Source organism: Ammospiza nelsoni, chromosome 13 (assembly GCF_027579445.1).
Source record: "Ammospiza nelsoni isolate bAmmNel1 chromosome 13, bAmmNel1.pri, whole genome shotgun sequence".
NCBI lineage: Eukaryota > Metazoa > Chordata > Aves > Passeriformes > Passerellidae > Ammospiza > Ammospiza nelsoni.
Window position 1 is genome coordinate 13161491 of NC_080645.1, and position 23137 is coordinate 13184627.

The window sequence follows — 23137 nt, forward strand, 5'->3', positions numbered from 1 at the left end:
CACATTGCAGTTCCTTAAACAAAAAAATAGGAAAACTGCCTCAATGCAAAGTAATGAGGAACTGAATTGATTTTATTTGAAAGATCTAGCAATCCAAGCAACACAAATGACTTATGCCTAAAATATTTCAGTCTGGTCACTGAAATGCATTTGTAAAGAATGAGCCATCCTGTCCCTTCATGCCTGAACCCAACACCCAATTCAGCATGTAAAAGCACTTTGGGAAGCACCACACAGCTCAGCTCACGCAGGGTGCACTGGCCATCAGCCCTGTTGACTTAGGGAAAGTTCACAAATATTTCTTCACCCTGGGTAAGATAAAACAGCCTCGCTGCCATGCAAAACAGAGGCAAGAGAACAAAGAGCATTTAACTTGCAGTGACTTTAAAGAGGTGGACTAAAGTGCAGCATTCAGCGTGCCAGCCACAGTCTGGCTGCACTGCAGTGACTGCTGAGTACACTGGGCTGTTCTCAGGAGCCAGCCTGCTTTCACATGACCATGGGGAAATATTCACAAGCTTTCCTTGCCGTACACAAGACTCATCTTTGTTTGTAAACAACCGTGACAAGGGCACTTACCAAGGACCTGTTTCATACTTGTGTTTCACAGTTTCAGGCTCAGTAAATATGTGATCTGTGACAAAACAAGAAGTTTAAATATAACCAGAGTCAGAGATTACTTAAGAATGACAGCATCACTGCCAATTCTTTCAGAAAAGAAGGATTTCAGCATTCAGTATAAATAGTTAACTTACTACAACCTTCTGAAAGCATGCTGAAAATGATAGCCACCATGGTCTTCACTTGCCACACGCCAAAGTCCTCCTCTGCTTCATCTGTCCCTAAGCCTAGATCTAAACAGGTGATTATAGAAAATAACAGACTTGCACAATCCTTTGTAAACAAGTCATAAGGCTTTCCTGAAATTAGCACAGAACTAATAATCAAATGTACTGGTCTTAAGAGGGACATGTGGCTATTAGACATGTTACTCTGCTCATAAACTGGTTTATATTCACTGCAACAGACAACAGTTTGAAAACTATTGAGAGCTTACATAATCTCAGTGTTAATAGTCCAAAAAAGGAAAAGCTGACTAAGTTCCTATCACTTTAAACATAACTGAACTTCAATCCCATTCAGATGGGCCCCAACAATCTCTCTAATTTGAACTGAGATATAGAGTATTGTTTGGGTCTTGTTTTTGCTTTATTTTCAACTAATTTTAGTCAAGATCATGCAAGATAACTATTATCTGCAAACAGTGGAAACCTGCAGGCCAGCAGGTGCTGAAAAAGCCCACTGACAGCTCAGCTTTTCCTTTAAGATCAAGCACCAATGCAAGTGATGCTTTTCTTTGGCAGATTTACTAAATATGGTTTAGAAATCAATTAGATTCAATTTGGGGGGGGGGGGAAATACAAGGAGAGCCACTCCCCTGACACACACTTAAGTAGACACTCCTTTCACTTTCCCTGTGAGTTTATAAAACCCACATTTAGTTTTATTTTTCTAAACTTTGTAATAATCACAGAGATAAAACTCAAGGAACTGAACTGCTTGTGGGATACAAGCTGCAGCAAAAGGATACATTCTGCCATGGTCTTGATAGTCTGGTCTTTCACGGCAGCTGAACTAGGGTAGCAAGTGTGGAATTCTTTGCGCAGATCATAAAAGGAATAGAAGCAGTCTGACAACAAGAAGTTCTACAAGGAAGGCAAAAATATTTGGTTTATACATGCTAATCCTTTAAAGTTCAAGTAATACTTTTGAACTGAATGAGGCACTCTCAGAAATTACGTAGTTCCACATCACCAGCTTGTAGGTGATGGAACAGTTTGGTTCCTTTGTAACACAGTTCAAATTCCATAACTCTACAGAACTGGATGTCTACATGAACAAAGTCAAATAGCCTCTGGGAGTCAGACCCATGGAAAACAGCTGGAGAGGATGGCTGGGAAAAAAATATTTTAATATGTCTACATTTTACTGTTAATTCCTATTTTTGACACTATTTTATCTTTTGCGGCTACACTGAAAAGCAGATTTGTACCAAACCACAATGACAAATTTTAAATAAATATTGTCACGGAATACAAAATCTCTTTCAGCAACTTTCAGAAAAAGATCCAATAACTGGCCAGCTCCTTCTATGTCAGCAGGTCTCATTCTTGTGGGGCTCCTGCAGACCCTGCTAAGCCAGCAAACTCAAGAGTCACCACCTTGCACAAAGGCAAGGTTCTCCTCCCTGTGCATGACAGGGTGCTCTAAACCCTCCAGGAACTTGGAGCAGAAACTGCTGCTTCATGTGGGAGTAGCAAACAAGATGCAGCTCTGCTTCCCACTGAATAAATGCAGATGGGGAACCACTGCCAGGCCACACCACCACCTGTACGCTTACCCTCCACAGGACACTGGTTTAATACAAGCCTAAGCAAAGCAATAGTTCTCCATCACTTCTGCTGAGGTTTGATCTGTACCTTGGTTTATACTCCACACACAAAGTACTTGTATTGCCTCTGTCTCTATCCTGTTTTTCCTAATTTTCCTCATCCTTATGCTCATCTGGGAGTCCAAGCAGTGTGGCTGACTTTCAAGAGCAAGTGCCTAAAATAACTACTCGTGGCTCAGGCAGGGAAGGGGTCATCTTCAATAGTCTTGGGACACTCCAGCTCCCAGGTGGAACTGTATCACTCCCCTCCCAGTGCTGCCTCTCTGCACCAGTTCTGATCTTGTACCTTCTTGGATGTTTCTGGGTGGATAACTTGTCGGATGAGTAACTGGCCATCACTGCAGAGTGTGTAAGAGCTCCTTCCAAGTACTTTCAAATCACTGGATACCAGCTGACTAAACTGGAAAATGAAGAGAAATTTTTATTGTAGTGACTGATAATTTCATGCACCTGCATTACTTCAGCACTTTTTAAAAAGGATATAAAGTAATTCAACATTTTGTAAAAGTTTTTGAAAAAACATGATGGAGAACAGACATGGGCTCCTGATTAAAGAAGGCAAATAAACTGCATGAATTTGTGGAATAGCAAACAAGAACACCCAGAATATAGTAAAAAAAAAAAAAAAAAGACTAATTAGGAAGATACAGCAGAATTATGAGTTTATATGAAAAGTGATAATACTATACTGGTAATGTACAGAATCTGGACTAACTATAATTTAAGTTATTAAATATTTGAAAGAACTTTGAAGATAAATCACAACATTGATTTTGCAATACCCTTTCTTCACCTATAGCACCTCTGATTATATCCTTAATAATTTTTTTTAAGTTCAAAAACAAAAAACCTACTCATTAGGTTTTAATTATGTTTCAAAAGTCATATATTAAGAAAAGCCAAACAAATAGTGATCTAATATCTTCAAAAGTAAAATGATAATCAAGTCACGTCCAAGCTAAAAAAGTTCTTGGTATAGATAAAATGTTATGAATACTAGATTTAAAAAAATTATTCCCAGCTCTAGGGTGGCTAACCCCCAGCAGATTAATTCTCAAGAGGAAAGAGCTCCAGCTGTCTTATTCTACTTTATTTTCCATCCTTAAGATAACAGTTTCCAGCCTTTTATTACTCTATACCAGTGTTAAATTCCTAGCTCCTAATAAGTCAGCTAGCATATTATAGTACCTACATGTATCAGTAAGCAGTAGCTTGTTAACTAATTTTCAAGGGGACAAATGTAATTATTCTAAGCTTCCCTCTTGATGCTACTCCCTCCCAGGAAAGCATCTCCTCACAAACAAGCAATAATTACAATCACAATGCAATAGCCACCCACTGCTCTCAGCAACAGACTATAACTCCAAAACAACCACCCCCAAAAGCAAATTAAAAGTTGACTTGAGACTTAGACAATATCTTTGTGCTGTCTTTTAACCTCTGTATGGGGAGAAAAGAGAGTTGGTTTGTTTTATCACAACACATGTGACACTACATCATTACAGTCTCTGCTCAGGAAAGGTGATGTCCTAATGACCTGATCCCACAGCTACACAGAACCCACAGTGTGAACAAGAGTTGCAGCACCTGCAGCCCAAAGTTAAGGCTCCACAAGGGAAAACACGTGTATTGAACATGATTTAGAAGGAGCAGAGACATGATCATCCAAGCTTTATTTCAAAATAACTGCTCAAACCAATCCTGGGGCTTGGGCAGCTGACCAGAGTTCCACTACCATTCTGAGTTCAGAGTTCTGTAGTAGTGGGTACTACATCAAAACAGGGAACTGAGGGGCAGAGCTGGGTAAGGGGGGCACTCAGCTCAGCACCTTGTGTTAAGTTGCTTCATTTGCAGATATATTTACAGATATAGACAGGAACATATCTATAAAGTGAAGTTACTTAATAGCAGAGAACATATTTGAAACTATAAGAAGGGTGAATATCCCCACAAAACAAAAGCTTTTATAATGCAATTGTCCGCACACTACCAAAACACACAAAAAGAACAAATACACCACCAACAGATAGTGTATAACTAACTAAAACAACTAACTAAAAATCAACCATCCCAAACTTGCAGATTCCCAAAGCCTGTTTCCTCCCAATTGCTAGTACAGGTTGTGGTCCTACCACAAGCCAAAGTCTTGAAGAACCTGAGGCTTTAAAGCCAGTTATTGTTCAAAGATGATTTAAAGTCAGAAAATTGAGATCTGAGAGTGCTCAAAATACCTCAGATGATGTGTAAACATCAGAAAAAGAAGAAAATTCCAGTGGACTCCAGAGGAACCACTTCAGAAAAGTAGTTCTGTGGATGGCCACAGTCACAGACCAACAACAAATATTCTCACCACAATAACACACATGAGAATTGCTTTCATACTAAATGCAGCAACTTATTAGGTTTTTTTGTTTAACTAATGCACACAGTAAAGAGCAAATATTTGTAAAAAGGGGTTGGAAATGGTGATAGGAATCAGCCTCCAGAGGGGGTGCACAGGGATTCTTGCTGAAAGGAAGAAAGTCTTACTGATGAACAGCAATAAAACACTCCCCAAACCTTCAACTTTGTACCCTGTGTTACTGGAGATGCTCAAGAGCCAATGCAGGCAGTGCAGTTAGGGAGCTATTTTGATCAGGTACAAGAAGAAATCTAACCCACACAATCTGAAGAAAGCAACAAATGTAAGCAGCCTCCTGCTGTACACATAAAATGTAAGAACTGTAGATCAAAAAGATGTCATCAAGTTATAAAACAAAAGGAGAAAAATGTTTGCACAAGGGAGGAAATGCTCAGGTCAAATGGTGTAAGTCAAGTTAGTAAAAATCAAGACTGTTGCACTGAACTATTCACATTTTTTCCAGGTGGTATTTCCCACACAACCTACAGCTGAAAAGAAAACACAGATATTTTCAGAAGCCTGTACTGAGAAGATGCCAGAGTAGTAAAATATTGCATAAGGACACTGATAAGCCCAGAATTCCAACTGCACTAAGGTTTAAAGAACTCCCAAGGATCAGGATTTGTTTTTATTTGTACCAAGCGTTAGTACTTGCACTGCATATTTATTAAATGTCAGTGATAACATTCAACATTGCAAACTCCTTTCCAGTGGAACAATCAACATGTCAAAACAATACTCTACTTTTCTTACCAAATGCCTGCAGCTTAAAGTGCCTTAGATAAACTGCCACAAGGTTGGCAGGACTTGCTGGGAGCTTATTTAGAAACTCCTATTTTAAAGCCAGCCTGTTTCAAACTTTGGGGTGTACTGCTCTGGAAGAGGACAAGAAGACTGTGGGAAGAATAGTCAGGAGATATAAGCAACCTTTGTTATCCAAATCAGCTCAACTATGGCATGGGTTAACTGAGGAGAGGAGGGGGTAGCAGAGTGAATGGGAAGATTCACTCAGAATCAGAGCATGGGGCAAAACATGCCATTCCCAGAGGAATGGCAGATATTTGAGATTAGCCTGAAGTAGCTTCTTTCACCCACAGGAGATGTCTCCTAATTCTGCAGAGGTTGAGTATCAGAGCCATAGCTGTGGACCAGCTCTTGCTGCTATAGATGACACTAGACCCTCAAGTCTTTCAGGCAATAGACCCACTTGACCCACCCATGTGTCAAACTTGTTAAAACAGCTAGGGCAGATGTGTTTGTAAAGCCACATTGTTCAGCACAACAAGCCACACCAGTTAAGCAATTCAACACTGCCCAGGAAAAGCCATCTTCAGCCTCCTTTCTTGCACCACAGATTTCAGGCAGCATTTCAAAAGCCAGCCTTGAACCAGCATCCACCCAAATGGAGCAAGCACAGGACAAGTTAAGACCAGCACCAGATTTACATTACGTTTTTCTGTCTCACATGTTGAACAACCTGTCCACAACTCTGTCATTTCATAAATTCCGTCTCCATCTCCTTCACTCCACTAATAAAATCCATCTCAGCTATTTACCTGCTGTCATTCACCTTCATGCTGCCGTCCAAGCACGCCCCCACTGCAGCAGGCAAAGCTGCCCCACCTCAGCACTGCCCCCACCAAGCTCACACACCCTGTCTGCCCTGCTCCTCTGCTCCTTCCACAGCACTCACACTGCTAATTACATCTTTGCATCTTGCAACCAGCCCTCATTCTGACTGCAAGAACCAGTCTATTAGCATCATCCTCCACCTCTCCTGCTTATTCCACCAGATCAGTCTCTCCAGCAAAGCTCTGATGAGTCATTCCTTATTTAAAGGAATTTGTTCAATAATTCCACACCAAGATTAAAAACTGAACAGAGGGAAGAGGAAGAATCAAACAAACTGCTCTGTATACTTGCCTCCTCGAAACCTAAAACAGTTCTTAGAGAAAAGGTGGTGAGAGGGAAGGACAGACTTTGAACAGCAGTTTGAAAAACTGGCTAAACAGGATTTTGGTCATGTAGCTGAGAGTACAAAGAGATTGAAGAGACATGTTTTGCCAGCAGCAAATCTGGATGAAAGCCAGCACAAGCTGCTGTGTTTTTTACTGATGAATCCCAAGGGACTAAAATAACAGCCCACTTCGTGTTGCCTTAAATATAGCTGAGCTAAGATGTAGATCTTGGAGAAACAAGAAGATTCTTCATTAAGCTTTTTCTACAGTTATGATGCACAAAAAACTAAAATAAACATCTGTCTATTTGGATAGTCTCATTTTCCTTACTAAAAATAGCTGCCATCCTTGAGAAAGGCCACTGCATCTGTGCTGTATCTGTGCCTGGCATGGTAATTAAACACAGATAATTCAGGCACAGAATGCATCCATGCTGTCAAATAGAACCATTTCTAAAACACCATGGTACTCTGGGGGGTTCTTTCTTCAAATCACCTCTGAGAAGTAACAGAAAATTCAGCTGTCCCTTATGCATCAGATTTCCAGCAGCTCCTAGTGAGTCTTTAAAGCAGCATCCTTTCCTTTAGTCATGCACAGAATTTCTCTGTTTTGCTTCTTTTGGCCCTACTGACCCATCACAGCTAAGACAAAATCATCCACAAAGCTTCAGAATTAAAGGCATCCTTGCAGTTTAAGCAGGTCTGGAATTCCATGCAAGTATAACATAAAAATCAAAAAACCAGCTTAGATTGTAGTTCACACTGAAGCTAGACTTGAATCTATTTTCAAGTAGAAAGATGAGTTATATTTATCAACATTCTTTGCACAAAGAGTGGTCCTCACAGTGTAGGAATCTGGTTTCAAATCAGTAGTATCAACAGGATGTTACTAAACTGCCCGGAGTTTACAATTTGGTGATTGCAGATGAATACATGGTCAACTTCCTGCCAGATCAGCATATCAAAAAGTGCTCATTTTTTCTTCCATGCCATCTTTAAACTTGGGAGGGTGAACAGATCATATCTGGTCCAGTCAAAATTGGAGACATGAGACAGAGAGATGATAATTGATTTGGCTTAAAGCCTGTCGAAAGACTTTGAACAGGTTTAGCATACTAGATTAGTGCTTTACAAAAAAAAAACAAAAAAACAAGCAAACAAAACAAAAACCACCAAAACAAACAAAACCCCTGACAATAAAACTTTTTCAGGAATGACAGTTTTTTGTCATTATTAAGAAGAAAAATATCAGGAATAACTTAGAAGAAAAATTATTTTGGTTAACTTAGGACTTACATTCTGATATATTCCCTTGAGCTTAAAAATCCCTCATATTACTAAAATGAAACTGTTCTAGAGAAAATGAAAATAAGATTCCACAGATCTGTAAAGTACCCTGAGAAGAAAAAGGTTTTATCTGAGGCACATAAATGTGCACTGCTTATACCTCCTTTGTGCAAACCTATGACTAAAGCCATACTGTTTATAACCATGGATGTTTTCCAATCTAACTTGTGTTTTAAAAAAATCATCATCACTTATTAGACACTACTGCAATTCACAACATTAGAGCTTTAGACTCTCAGGCTTTTGGTGTGAGTCATTCTTTGCTTGTAGCATTGAGCATATAACAATGATCAGTCTTCTTGGAAAACAAAGGATAATCTTCAAAAAGGTTTCACTAAAGATTTTCTATTCCCAGTTCTGTTTCAACAGGCAAAAGGCACTGCAGTTGTTGCCTCAAAGCCTGATTTTATGCTAAGTCCTCTACAATTTATTCCAGAGAACACCCAAACCCAATTATACAGTTGCAGGTGTGGTTCCTGAAAGAAGATCTCCAGCAGATGAACAATGAAAGAGGCTGCTGAGAGAAGTTGCAGATTCTTCATCATTGAAGATGCTAAAGATCCAAGAGGTCATTGTCTTTGGCAGCCTGCTCAAGTGTCCCTGCTTTCAGTGCTTGGGCTGGACAACATCTACAGGTGCCTTCCAGCCTCAGCTGTTGTGTGACTCCCTGCACTTTGGATTCTGTTTTGCCCACTCTGCAGCTCCACCAAAGATCAGGACACCAGTGGCACCACAGTGTGTACCTGAGGGGCTGGGGGTTTTTGGGAAGGGACATGTTTGCAGGATGGGGGGAAGTGAAGGAGATCAAGAGTTGAGATGCAGCCAAATCTCATTAACAGAACCTGTCTGCCACTAAAACATTAGGAAGATTGGAGCACCACTGAATTCTGAAGTTTGTCCAAAGACTTAAAGGGTCTAACACAGCATGAGAAAAGTCAGGAGTAACAAGCCATGGCTTTGTTATACAAGGCTTGCATACACACAACACACCATGACATGACAGCCTAGGGAAATATTTTCACTTGGTCATTGTGCCTCAGTTCCTACACTCATGAGGGTTTCACATTTATTTACAATACTCTCCATGAGCAGTCTTCTGCTCCTTCACTCTTCCACTCCTGGTGATAATGCCAGCCTTATCCATGCAATGGAGGAATTTAAAGCATGTCAATACTACTGGGAGGTGCACAGACTGCATTTCAGCACTATTTACAAGTATGATAACCCTTTATTGTGCTGGGTAACTTTTTAAACAGAGAATCCTATAGTAAGCCCTTGCCTTTGTTCATCTGTTAACTGATATTCCACATGGCTGATAATGGATACATGGTGACCTTGTACTGAAATTGCTGTATGGAAAGAAAACAAAAAGCATAACCCCCAGTGTAGCCAAAAGCTACAAATCACTTATTTTCCCCTTCTAGCTAAATAGGGGTAAAAATACAATATTTAGATACCAATCAGACATAAACATGAAAAAGAAATTGCCCCTTAGTGTGAATTCATTGCTGGGCAAACAAGGTAGCCCAGGTTCACTCACTAGAAATGTTCAAAAATAATATTGCCAGTTGATTTCTCCTATTAGGAGGAAGGCAATTATTTGCTCTACTGAACACTAATGCCTGAGATTATTTAGCGACTGCAGACTAGCTTGGACAAAAGCATGGGGCCCATTTCCAGCTTGCCAGAGAATCTAATTTTGCCCAGTATGACCAGTCAAGTTACATATCACCTTATACCTCTGGATGGCCTAGAAACTACATTAAATAACAGAAGGATCAATCAGTCACAAAGGCCATCATAAATGTACTCAAGAGAGACATTACATATCCAAAACCAGTTAGAGTACAGATCCCTCTTGGAATTTGCAAGTGTAAGAGCAAATTTACCCTACTAAGTCTGGAGGAGAGGCAGGATGTGGCACTGAGCTTCAAGCACTGGAGACTGCCTTCCCCTCGAGTACATTTTGCTGCTTCTTACACCTGATAATCTGCTGTCACTTTGTCTTCTTCCCTGAACAGAGGTCCAGAGCAGGTGCTGCACACTCTGCTGCTTCTCTAGCTGTTCCAAAGCAGTTTCCTCCACAGCAGCTGCTTATTTAGACAAACCCCTGTTGTTGCCTCTCACAGAAAGAAATTAATTCTTTTCCACTCATGCTGTGAGCAAAAGGTGGCAAGAGGGTCTCAGCTATCCTAGGCTTGGGGCTCTGCCATGAAATTCCAGTCACAAATCTTCAAAAGAAGCAGTAGTTGAAAAACACAGAATTATGCTTTTAAGTGTATTTATGATAGTCACTTTTATTTTTTACTTTGTTGGGAAGCTGAAGTTACAGGAAATAATACCACCTTGTCCTCCTTGTTGTCACCTCACAGGTCTCTCAAGAAAAAAAGGTCTACAGACACCTCTTATAATTACTGCAAGACTTCAAGGGGGAAAATGGAAAGTATTCTTCAAATTTATTGCATCCTTTCACTCCATAAAACAGAGAAAATTCCTTTAAAATTCATTATACTCCTTCAGAATTAATAAAGGGACTGGCTACTTTAAACTTAGCTAGTGAGAGTAGCCTACAGCTAATTTTCTGCATAAAAATAAGTTTGTTCAGCATTGTTCAGCAACAGGTGGAACATGAAATGCAGAAACAGAGCAACAACTGTCATGGTTTGTCTATCCAGTGATACTCTGTGGAGCACAGAAAACAGCCCATCGTTACTCAGGGCTGTGGTAAACTGTTTTAAAGATGAAACTTCCACACTATTTCTTTCTGTGGTTCATTTTAATTGGACCTGGGTCTTTGTGCAGCAAAGTAAACAATAGCTAACTAAATGCTTTAATTCTTCCTAGGAAAGAATGCAAACATCTAACCTTCTGCCATGACAAAGATCTGTCCAAACCATGCCACTTGAGCACTTTATGACCATTTTTGATTAATTATTTCTTAGATGGAAGTTTGAAACACCAGACTATTTGCATGCTTTCCAGCTATGGTATCTACAGCATCTAATTCGGGTAATGCATTAAGCATAAAAGGCAAGACCATGGCTCAGGCCATCTGAATGTCACAGCAATCAGGTCACAGGCTTTTATCTTCAAAAACACAACCTGTTTTAATAAGAGAGTGTTGAAATATGCAGAGTACTCCACAAATAAGCTACTTGAAGTTAGCCTTGTGTAAGATAAAGCACCCCAGTCCAGCAACATAAGAATTTCAGCGTTTGTGGACTTACTTTACTACTACATTATGTGTCAGGAAACTGCTAAATAAAGAAACACTTACTGAGATAAACTGTTTTCACTTTAAATTAATCTGTGTGAAAGAGGCCACAGCTATCAAAACCAACAAAATAACACAAAAAATATGCATATCTTCTAAAATACGTAATCATTTGTTAGCAGAGATTATTCATAAGTCTGATTTTAAGCAAAAAGAAAATTTTGAATACTACTTATACAAAAAAATCCCTACTCTGTCAACCTTTTACCTACATTTCAAGCAGGTTTACAATGGTGCCTCACAGTCCTCACAGGCTGCTTGCTATCAGCTCAACTCACAGAGCAAGTCATTACAGCCTGAAAGACAAGGTTGAACATACTTTCCAAATTCTAGGTTTTAATTAATGCCATGACTGCAACATTTCCCAAAGTCTTGATATAAGCACAAGCTCTCTCTCAGTGTTCTATACCTCCCCCACTCCCACTCACCTCTGTTTCAAGGACAAACTTTTATTAGCAATGTGATCTTTAGCACTGGCTCTATTGACTGTAATGCTTGGTACTGCTCTATTTACTCAACACTACCTCATTGTTTGTAGTGCAAGCTTAACCAGTTGTAGGAGAATAGCCAATGCCTGCAAAATTAAAACTTTTTTTTCTAGTAGGTTGTTTCTCAAGTTGTTTTTTTTTTTTTTTTTTTGTAGTAGTAGTACTCAGGGAAAGTAAGAAGATGAGGCAACACCAAAAGAATGAAGACACACTTATCATCCACAACCCAGTTTCCTGCATGATTTTCTCATGCTCCTGCCTCTCCATTAAACTTGTACTGTAAGAATATAATAATCATGGACTTTTCTCAATAACAGTCTTGAAATTTATGAAGTATCTTTGCTTATGTAAGAATCCAAGTGATTCTTGATCAAACCCTTACAAATACCAGCAAAAGAAAGTCAAACTTTCTTGAATTGACTCTGCTTTGCTTTGTAAATGGGGGAGTGTTCCCTTTCTTGTACAAACATGTTTTCACAAATAAATAAAGGACAAGTGGAATTAGATCCCTAAATCAGTTTGCCTTCAATCTCTCAAACTTTCAAATCACAGATTAGAGCAAGCATCAAAAATTGGTAATGACTCATAAGGAAAAATGAGAGTGAGAAACTATTAGATATGATTTTAGCAGTTCACAACTGAGTAATATCAAAATTTACACTTGGTCTTCCAAAGGATTCAAACCTGGCCAACACAGAAGGACATTAATGGTTATATTACTTGGATGTTGCTTCCTCTTACAGAACTACATCCTCCCTTTCAGGTAACTTTCTGCTTCCAAAGCAAGTTCCTTATGACCAGGAAGGCTTGACATGAGTTTGTCTGGATGTGAAGCAAGTCACAGCTTCTTGTGCTCAAATCTTAGTATCTGACACTTATAGAGAAAGGATGTTGATTTCTATTTTCTTTTGTTTCTTTAAGCATAACCACCAGAACAGCAGTTTTATTCTGTACTTCATATTTACAAGGTGCAATCTCGCATGCTTTACAATAATCTGAAGTCATGTATAACTTTAATTCTGTTGTAAAAAATAACACTGAGACACTCAGGTTGCCAATCAAACAAACTGCAGAACTCTGTCACAGTCATATTCTTGTGACAATTATGTATTTCCAACTCTGTATCTCTCATGATCCCACTCCCATCCAATGGTATTTGATTAAAGAGGATTGGTGTGTTATACAATGTTAATAAAATATCCATTTCTCAATCGTTTTTTGCAACACTCTGCCCACTGCAGCTCTACAAAGAAAGGCAGCAGAAGGAAAGAGAAACCAAAGTATTTTGAAATAGAAATTTGAGGGAAGTGAGAGAGTTGGTTTTAATTGTTTGGTTTTGTCTCTCATCAAAAGGGGTGATCATTTGAATTTCTATTCCCAATACCTTTTGCTTAATATTTATCCCCTTACATCTACCTTCACAGCATGTGGAATTAAGGAATGAGGGACAAATAAGCAAAGCAGCTGTTTGTGAACAAAGCAAGAACAGAGGCTATTATATAGAAGTACACTGGAGCAAGTTGTGAACAGTTTAAAGAACATCACCTCAGTTTACCACTGAAACAAGATTTGTAGAACAAACATGACTTCTGACTCAAGACACTCCTAGAACACATGTCAAGGTGTCTTTCAGAGCATCAGCATTTCCTCCTTTTTATTGGAATATGGTTGTAGCTAACAGAAAACAGCATGAGATCTCTACAGGAAAGAAAAAGCACTTCTCGAGAGCAGAGGAGATGGCAAAGACATGAACATGAGGGAGAATTACTGTTTTTGTTTCTAATTAAGAGATATAAAATTTCCTCTCTAAATGACAGAAATTATAAAATGAGAGAGGGTTGACATATTGTTGCTAAAAATTAATCTTTAATCGGCATTTTTAGTTCTGGCCACAGCACTGCTTTGCTAGCAGTATCAATTCCAGTAACTGTGCATCAGTCTGAAACCCAACTGCTCTGCAAAGAAGTGCTGCAAGAGATTGACAGAGACATTGCCCTCATTTGGCAGCACTCAGCTACCCAAGAACTTCATATATAACTGAAGAGTGTTGGTTCATTAAAAGAGGGGAAAAATCAAGTAACCAACATACAGATTGACAAAGTGTGCAACCTTTTCCAAAAATTACCAGAGGAAGAGAGAAAGAGCACAGACTTTCAGACAAATCCACACAGTTTTCTAAGCTGCTTCCATGTTAACAGCAAAAACAGATAGAAGCACTGCACACATAATTACTGCCAAAATAATAGAATGCAAATGACAGAATCATTTAGGTTGGACAAGAACTTCAAGATCACGGAGTCTTACCATTAACCTGACAGCACCAAGTTGACCACTAAACCATGTCGCTAAATGCCCCATCTACATGTTAAAATCCTTTATGCTTCATTTATTCCTCAGTCACTTTTGAAACCCCTGACAATAATTCATTAACACACTTCCAGTGATTTTTTCAGTAGCTATTTAGAGCAAGTTAGAGGAAAGAAGTTCAAAGTCCCTGAGGACCATGCAATCCAGCAATCTTTGTATTAAAATGGTTCTACCCTCTATTTTGCTGTCTTTCAATGATGTAAAAAAAATCCCATAAGAACAATTTCAAGAGAAATTCAAGTGTTTAGACATATTATAGGTGTGGAAACATCCAAATGTATTAGTAACACAGTTTACAAACATGGCACAACATCACTCCCCGTGAAGACAGGCACCTCAAGCTGTTCTGCAAGCTCATAGTAAAGTTTATTTGTCCATATATGCTAATCTCAGACTTGGTAATTAATTGTTACTGTTCCACTTCACCAGAAAATGTAGCAACATCTGCTATCACAAAAAAGTCTACTCATATCTTCAAATCACTGGGCCAAATTATTCACTTCTCATGAATATTGTCACTTCTAGTTTTAAGAGAAGATAGCCCAGCTTGCCAAGGCTCCCACACTTTTATGCCTATAAGGAAAAGAATTCGCAGCTTTAGACAAATTCTTTTACTAATTAATTCTTTGCTCATTCAGAAGTGAAACACCTAAATACAGGAACAAAGCAAGGAAACCTTCCTATTTCCTACAGGGAATACTTGAAGAATTCAGATAAAAGTATTGCAGCATTTGGAGAAGGTAAGGTCACTGATTTTCCACACAACATAACAGAACATAAGTGCTACCAATAACAAATGGATTCCCATGGTCTACATATGCATATTTCTGTATACACATATATATATTTAATATACATAACAGAAGAACTGTTTATGCTATCAAGTCTTTTCTGGGCTTTTTGAGGGACCAGATTTGAGTGTTTCAAGAACAATGTAATGGGCTTCAGAGCTGGGTAGCACTGAGAATTTGTAAAGACAAAAATAGTTTATCTAGGCCATTATCAATAGAATTGCAACTAAGGTTCTGAAAAAAAAAGTTAGCCATAGCTAAAAGAACAATAAAAATCCACACTGCAACATCCTACAGCTACAGGAAGCATTAGCACATAAGACATATGCAACATAATTTAACCAATCCTCATCTACATTTATCCATGAAAATAGGGAGCTATTGGATGTTAATAAATGTGAAAACTCTACATAAGGCTACCTGCATACAGGACACTCAGCCCTCCTGTAAGAACAGGAATCTATCACTTACCTACCCTGGGAACCTGAAGGCCCTTGTGTCTGTCAGGAAATCCTCATCACTCACTGCTGATGCCAAACCAAGGCCACAGTTTCACATTAATTGCTCAGCGCCCTACCTGTATTAAAATGTTACCCTCCTTTCACCCACACCTTAGTGCTCTGGCTGCCCTTGGGAAAACTTCCTAATCTGCCACATGAGCATCAGACAAAACCACTCCAAACCAGAACTGCCTTCAGCTCAGAACAGTGCCCTGCTCCAGCTCCATCTGCAGCCCCAAAGGCTTTTGTACAGGCAGAATGCAGGAGGGAGGGCCGTGTAGCAGCACCTGCCTAAGTGAAAGTTGCCACTGAAGTGCTCAGGAGCAGAAACAGCTTAAGCTGGTATCGCCATCAAACGTGTTGGATCATGAAAACACAACCAAAGGGTGTAGTTTCACAGGATGTGAGCTTGGATAGCAAAGCAGTTTTAAGTTCCCAGCCCATCTGCTCATTTCAGTGATCCTGTTTACAGCACAGCTTCACAAAGGGTTTTACTGACACAACAAAAAGATGGCAAAGTCTGGTGCAGGGCCAGGGGAGAAGCTGGCTTCACTGCTGAAGCCAAATCTTGTGAAACGACACCCTAAGTGTTTGTTGTGGAAAGAACAGCCTGTCTGGTAACACTTGCCAAAGATTCACCAAACACCTGCTCCAAACCATCAGAACTCAGACCCAGCAAATACTCCAAACTCTGTTAGAAGTTTTATTGAGGTGATGCAGCCAACAAATAATCTGAAGTTGGAAGATCAACTGTAAGACTCAAAAGAAAAAAAGTCACCCTGCATTTTCAGATTTTTCTGCAATTTGAAGACTGAGAGGCGTATTAAAATGAATTTTATAAATCATTTAACCAAAATGAAGATGCGACAGCTGGCAAGGGAGCCAAGAAAACTTTCTGCTAGCACTTTGTGAAGAAGAAGCTGCAGAACAAGTTTCTCTTAAAAAAAGGGTTGTAACCGGTTTATCAGGTTAGAGGAATTCATGAGTTCTTCCACCTCTCCCCCCATCCCATTTGTTTCCAAAAGCTCATTTAACCAGCTTGTTTCTTGCTGAATTTGCTGAAAATAAATTACACCTGCAGCTCAGCTAGGTGATCAATAGGCATCCAAACATGCTTGAGGGAACTGGCAATTTGCTATCACCTGATAAAGTGGCAACCACTCAGTATTTTCAATTTGAGCATTATTTAGGGGAGTAGTGGGGGGCAAAGGCCCAGCTTTGTCTCTCTCTCTATAAGAATATGAATCAAAATATTCACTGGTGTATTTGATTGAGTATATTCAATCAGCAAGACAAGGAGAGTCTTTTAAACAAATTTTTAATATTTTAATATCAATCCATAGATTAAAAATGAATGTTTTTAGTAGGTCCAAAAGCAAAGCCAGGTCTCACATGAGAATGTCTCCCTTTTTATGTATATTGTTCAAAGAAAGATGGTAATTACAGCTAAATACTGCAGACAGTTCTCCAGCATTATTAGCTCTTCTTAGACATCTTTTTTCAGGAAGACATGCAAATATTACCTTGCAAAAGGAAAGTAACATGTCTTAAGGCAAGTCATGCTGATTCAGCCAGGTTTTCTATATGGGAGGGATTAAGAAATTCACAACACTTTCAACTTCGTATGGGATCTTTAACTTAGAGCCCCCGTGGCTACAATCAGAGAAGCACATGAGGATGGCAGCTTTTTGATGACAGAGTAATGGGGCTGAGAGAAAGGCAAAGTTCATTTTGGTTTTGCTCTTTAAAAGCAAGGTTCCATTCCTACAAGGTTTCAGAGAGCAGCCTGAGAATAACCGCTCTCCCTTAAAAGCTTGCAAAGTGGGGAACTATAAAGATACAGCAATTAATTAGAAAAATATAAATAACATGCTAAATAAGCCAGTCCTGTGATTTGGGGATCTGAACAATGAAACTGGCAAGAATGTCCCAGTCATGCAGGAAGAGAACTATTCCCTTTGGTAAGTAGTGTAGTTGATACATGTTTAGAAGCTTAGATCACAGACTCAAGAGAGTTCCAAATACACACTTGAACAAGAGATCTCCCACTTTGTTAAATAAAAATCCTCAGTTTTCTACTCAGTGGCATTTTACAACATCTCAGCAGCTGTGAGTTCACCATTACTGGTCTCACATTAGAGGTAAGTTATTAATGTCATTTTGAACCAAATACATCAAGCAAGGGGCTCCCAAAGGGCAAACATTTTATAATTTCAGGTAACTATTTCCCTGACATTTGTACATACTCCACCCCCACAAAGGAAAGCTATCACAACCCTGCACATCACCTATGAGAAAATACAGATGGATCCCATAGCTGCAGTAGTACCTCTGGAATCAAATGCTTGTTACCCCTGGACAAGTACAGTATTAAACACCTTGCAACAAAACATACAGAGCATATGCTTCAGCAAGCAGCTTGGTTATTTGGGGGCAGTGTGCTTCAGGACTTTACCTTGTACAATTGCAACAGCCAAAATTTATTGAGAAGGAACACTACTTCAGAAAACTTCAAGTCAAACTCAAGTAGTAAGTGTGCAAAAATATGAAGTAAAATTTAAAATATGCATTATTTGATGAAGTGCCTGGCTAAAAGCAAGACTTGACCATAGGCTACAGGCCTTTGGTAGACCCCATCATTGCTGGAAAGTGAAATATACAGCAATAGAAGGAGACTTTCTGTGGTCAGGGGAATGACTCCAGACCCACAAAAGCTGATCTGCTGTTTGCCAGCTACAAATCACTGATTCAGAACTACAGAATGTTTGAAGTTGAAAGAGGCCTCTGAAGCATGGATAAAAGTTACAATGGATTTGTGCTCAGTGGTTCTCACTTCCCTCTACGTGTGGAGATTGAGAACCCAAGGCAAAAAACCAGAAGCCGACACAACTTTCATTTACATGATTGAGATATGTGCTAAGGTGAGCAATTTTCAGCTGCATCATCAATTTTCTACCACAGTCCAGGCAGGGTGTGGAAAGCTAATTTCACGTACTCTATAACATTATCTCAAATCAAGGTACAAGTCTACTTCCTTTTCCTCCTCCATTTCAAATAACCACTTCAACTACCTGTTGCTTTTGCTAATCAAAATGCTTAACTAAGAAAAAAAATTTGTTGTCACCTGATTCATCCCTAAAATATATGATGCAATTAAAATATCCTGTGGACTTGTCTTCAAAAATGCAGGAAAGGATTTACTAATAAAGAATATGGGGTTTTGCTTTTTGCCACCACTGTAAGTGGGAAGTTGAATTAATTCTCTCCTAATTCCCACAGGAGTCAGGACACAGAGGGGAAGGGAGAAGAGTTTAGGTAAGGTGATGGAACTGGCCACATCACAACTGGCATCCAACAATTAACAGCAAAATCATTATTTAGTTGCATAGATATGCAAACAAAAAGGAAAAAAATTGTTGTTTTTCAAGAGTCTCTACCCACCTACACACAAAGGTAGTATTTCCTTTTATTTGCTAAAGCAGACCCACCTACAGTGCAATTTACAGCAACAAGATACAATCTCTCATAAAGTATTGGGTATAATTAAAGTGTGTCTGTTATAAAGGTAAACAGAGTGTACTAGGCTAAGCTGTTCCAGATGTCTTTAGTGCAAGATCTGGGACAAGATCAAACCTGCAGCTGCACATTTTCTCAGGGGTTATTATGGAGCTTTAAAAAAAAAAAAAAATCACCTCTTGGTCCTGGACTCTAACAAAACAAATGCAAGCAGAACAAATGCCACTGCAGCCAATGCTGACAGATGTTAAGCCACATAGAAATTACGTGTTCAGAGACACTCCAGAGTGTAGTGTTAACCATGCAGTATCAAAGAGGGTTAGGACCAAGTCTGCCAAGTTATCTGTGTCACCAGAAATTACAGCAACATCATGAACCTGTTCTACTGCCTAAGCAAGTTTCTGCTGAAACACACCTACGAATGATTCAGACAAGGTGTGGAAAGGCAGGTTTATATGTTACACAAAAATGCACTATTGTATTTTTCCATTCAAGCACATTTCATGGATAGAAAAGACAGTCAAAGTAAGCAAACTTCTGGGAACTGCATTATGTGTACACTATTTGTGCTAAGTTTTTTCAAGTAGCTTAAGTCTTCTTGAGCTGTAAGTATCATACAAATTTTAGATTTACTGTCTCAATGTGATATTAAATGAGACAAAGAGCAAAACTACAGACATCAGAAAATAATCAAACCAAATCACTTTATAATCCACTCATTAATCTCATCTGTAAAAGAATGATACACAACAAGCATATCTGATGTTACATGAAAGATTTTGAAGATTTCAGCTGATTTTAAGAATAACAAATGAGAAAAAGGTTTTCAATATACATTAGAGCAGTGAACCTGTAGATTAGAATGTACCATGTGAAGTTTGAAATTTTGATTAGCACTGCTTTATTAAGCAGTACTCTTACTGGCCTACTCTTTCAAAGCTTAAAATAAACTTGGAATAAAAGTAGACCCATCAAAAAAAAAAAAAAAAAAAAAACCACAGAAGTCAGATCTTTCAAGGACTCACAGCATCAACTCAAATAATCTGGTATCATACACAACTGTTTCAGAATTATGGAGTTCCCATTTCAAATGGTTCAGGTCTCTTTTGGGTTAGCTTAAAAACAAGCATGAAAACTTGGCTAGTGATTTCAAAGTGAAAGACAAAACTAAAATCCGTTTCCTTTTTCAAATCCTTTAAATCTCATTCACAGGCTTCACTCTGAAGAGCCCCTGCTCCCAAAAGCAGCAGCTCACCTGCTGAAGAACCCGGTCCAGTGGTTCAGCTTTGCCCAGTCCCTCTGGTGTTAAGCCGCTGACTTCGCGACACTGGTCACTTAAGTCCAAGTTGTCTGCTTTCACCAGGGATTTGTGTAGTGTCCCTACCTAAAAACATTCAAGAAATTATGGACAAAAGTGAGGAACAATCGAAATAGTTCTTTCTAGCATTGTGTTGAGACTGCAGAAAAATCAGAAAGGTGCAGTATCACCTCCCGATAAACGCCAGGAAAAACCGCATTTGTCTATTTCACAAATCGAAACCTTTGGCCGCGGTTTCTCTCCCTCCCACCCCGGAGAGCCACGCTCTCTGCTTCGCAGTATCCAAGCCCATTTCGTGGGAGGCCTTTTGCAGTTAGCACCGACTTTTGCGGGAGTTGTTAAATACAAAGGGAAGATCACTAAATATTAAGGCAGTTTCGTGAATCCACTAATGAAATTGATAGTTTGTTTTATCAAAGCCCTTCATCTCTAGGGGGTTATTTATGATAGGGCTTTTGGGGAGAAAAAAATACTAGAGATGACTTTTAGGTTGGCCTAAGAATTAAAAGAAGTCAATATTCTCTTAAAGGTTATCCAAACATTGGTTAAACAAACAAAAAGCAGGCCCAAAGGGTCCAACGGTGACCGTGAGCCGGCTCCCAGGGAAGCGAGCACGCTCGGAGCCACCGGGGGGAACTTTTTGTTTTAAAGCTTCAAAAGTCCGTAGACATCCTCGAAGCTGCACATGATTTAAGGCGGACGAGGCAGTGGGGTGTGGAAGGGGCCAAACTTTCTTGAAAAGTTACTCCTTCCCTGAAGACGGAACAAAAAGGAGCTCCCCGAGCGAGCGGCCCGGGCAGGGAATGAGCCCCGGGCAGGGAATGAGCCCCGGGCTCGGGCCCCGCGCCCTCCCCTCCCCTCGGTGCATTTGTGAAATGAACAAACGGCTCCGGGCAGGCGGCGATGCCCGGCACAGCCCGCTCGCCCCGCGCCGGGGAACGCGCCCTCGCCCCGGATATCGAAGCCATACCTTCTTGTTCTGTAGATCCACAACTTGCCACACCAAGAGAATTAGTTCCCTCTCATCCGAACCCAGTTTAGCCCCATATGCACCAGCTGTTGCCCCAAACAACACCACCAAAGAGTCACTGTGCGAAGCCGTCATGACCACAGGGGGAAACAACTACAATCAAAAGCAGAGGTCAAAAAAAAAAAAAAAAAAAAAAAAGAGAGGGAAAAAAAAAAAAGCAAAAGAAAGACACACTAACAAACAAGGAAAAAAAAATTAAACCAAAAATTTCCCACAAGGCTCACCCCCTACCTCCAAGTAATCAAAGGGAAAAGAAGCGAACGAGAAGTCACGATATAAAGAGGAGAGAAAGAGCTATTTAGGATGTTGGGTATTTGAGGAAAAAAAAACATGGAGAAAGAAAGCTCTCATCTCTACCTGTTCCCGGTGATCTCCTTCCCGGGGCCGATTGGGAGATGAAATTAGCAAGCTGTGGGTTTCTCTACCTCTGACATCATGGCAGCTCAGTCTGGGCTTGGGCTTTTTTTTTTTTCTCTCTCTCTTTTTTTTTTTTCCTTCCCTCTTCCCCTTCCCCTCTCCTGAGTTACCTGCCCTTGGTGCAGCTCATGTGACTCTAGTCAATCTCCCAAAGGGACAAGGCCATTGGGCCTCTGGAAAAGGTGTAGGAGGGACGGAGGGAGAATCAACGCCTGGCTGATCCGGCCTGATTGGTTTTTAAAGGAGATCAGAGGCAAACTCCCTTTCTCTGTTGAATTCAGCCTGCAGGAAGTGCCTCTACCTGCTTTCAGTGCGGCGGGTGCCGCCCGGCGCTGGGTGCGGGCTGTGCGCGCCCGGCGTGCGCGGCACTGGGGCTCGGTGCGATCCGACCCGCACCCCGTTCGGGGCAAATCTGAACAATTTACGTGGCTAAAACACAATTTATGACTTAGCACTGAATTCCACGAAAGAAAAGTCTTTACCTGCTTCTAAGTAATTGCCCTTTGTGCACGTTGCTGTGTGTGTATCCAGCTACCGACACCAACGCTAATGTGTAATGAAAGTGTAACATTCCACACGGATTTTTAATAGATATTCCAGGCAGAGAGTACTTTGCAAATTGGGCCCTGTCTTTAATATAATTTGTGAAGATGGGTCTCAATGGAACAATTCTTTTTGTTTTGAGAAAGGATGTGTCTAGGAAGTTTTGCAAAAACACAGTGTAAAACCTGCATTTTCTCCCCTACAAGTGCTGGATAAGGAGCTGTCTCCCGGGCATTAACGGCAGTCCAAGGTGGGCAGCTTTTCTCCACTCGTCTCTCCTCTCTCACTGGTGAGACTACAACGGGATACACCACCAAGTTTAGCTGCTATGAAAACACTCCTGCTTAACAGCAGCGGCAATATTTGTAACATTGGGGACTGAGAAAAATTTCAGGGATATTTTCAATTTGAAATTTTAAAGCAGAAAAAAAAAAGATCAAAAGGCTTCTAAACTCTTTTGAAAGTTATTTTTTTCTACTGCCACCACAGATGAGTTACTAATGATTTTTAAAGGCCAAATGCTTCAAGTTAGACTAGTCATAATTTTTCTTTTGTTTCATTAAGTCTTCAGTTTATATTTCAATATTAGTGTTGTGTTGAAACAGAGTTTTTACTGAACAAAAATTGGTTCTGCTATTTAGCTACTGATGTCTATCCTGGGAAAATGAAGATCTGGGCATTTAACTATGAATATCTGATGGCTTAAATCATTAAATCACATTTTCTCGTCTTCTTT

General features: G+C 39.8%; 1 protein-coding gene across 5 annotated transcripts in view; it reads right to left on the bottom strand.

Annotated features, from left to right (window-relative positions):
- ESRP2 (epithelial splicing regulatory protein 2) overlaps positions 1-21969 on the bottom strand; it is a 42182-nt gene extending 20213 nt beyond the window's left edge. For 4 of the 5 annotated variants that reach the window (XM_059481616.1, XM_059481618.1, XM_059481613.1 and 1 more), the window contains exons 1-7: positions 21799-21969; positions 21382-21534; positions 20349-20477; positions 2739-2852; positions 1592-1706; positions 756-854; positions 580-634 (exon numbers count right to left, since the gene is read on the bottom strand). In XM_059481616.1, the coding sequence (XP_059337599.1) occupies positions 580-634; positions 756-854; positions 1592-1706; positions 2739-2852; positions 20349-20477; positions 21382-21516 (647 nt within the window). In that variant the 5' untranslated portion in view covers positions 21517-21534; positions 21799-21969. The remainder of the gene's footprint in view (positions 1-579; positions 635-755; positions 855-1591; positions 1707-2738; positions 2853-20348; positions 20478-21381; positions 21535-21798) is intronic. The other variant, XM_059481614.1, reaches the window with a different exon arrangement.
- Positions 21970-23137: the final 1168 nt, after the last annotated feature.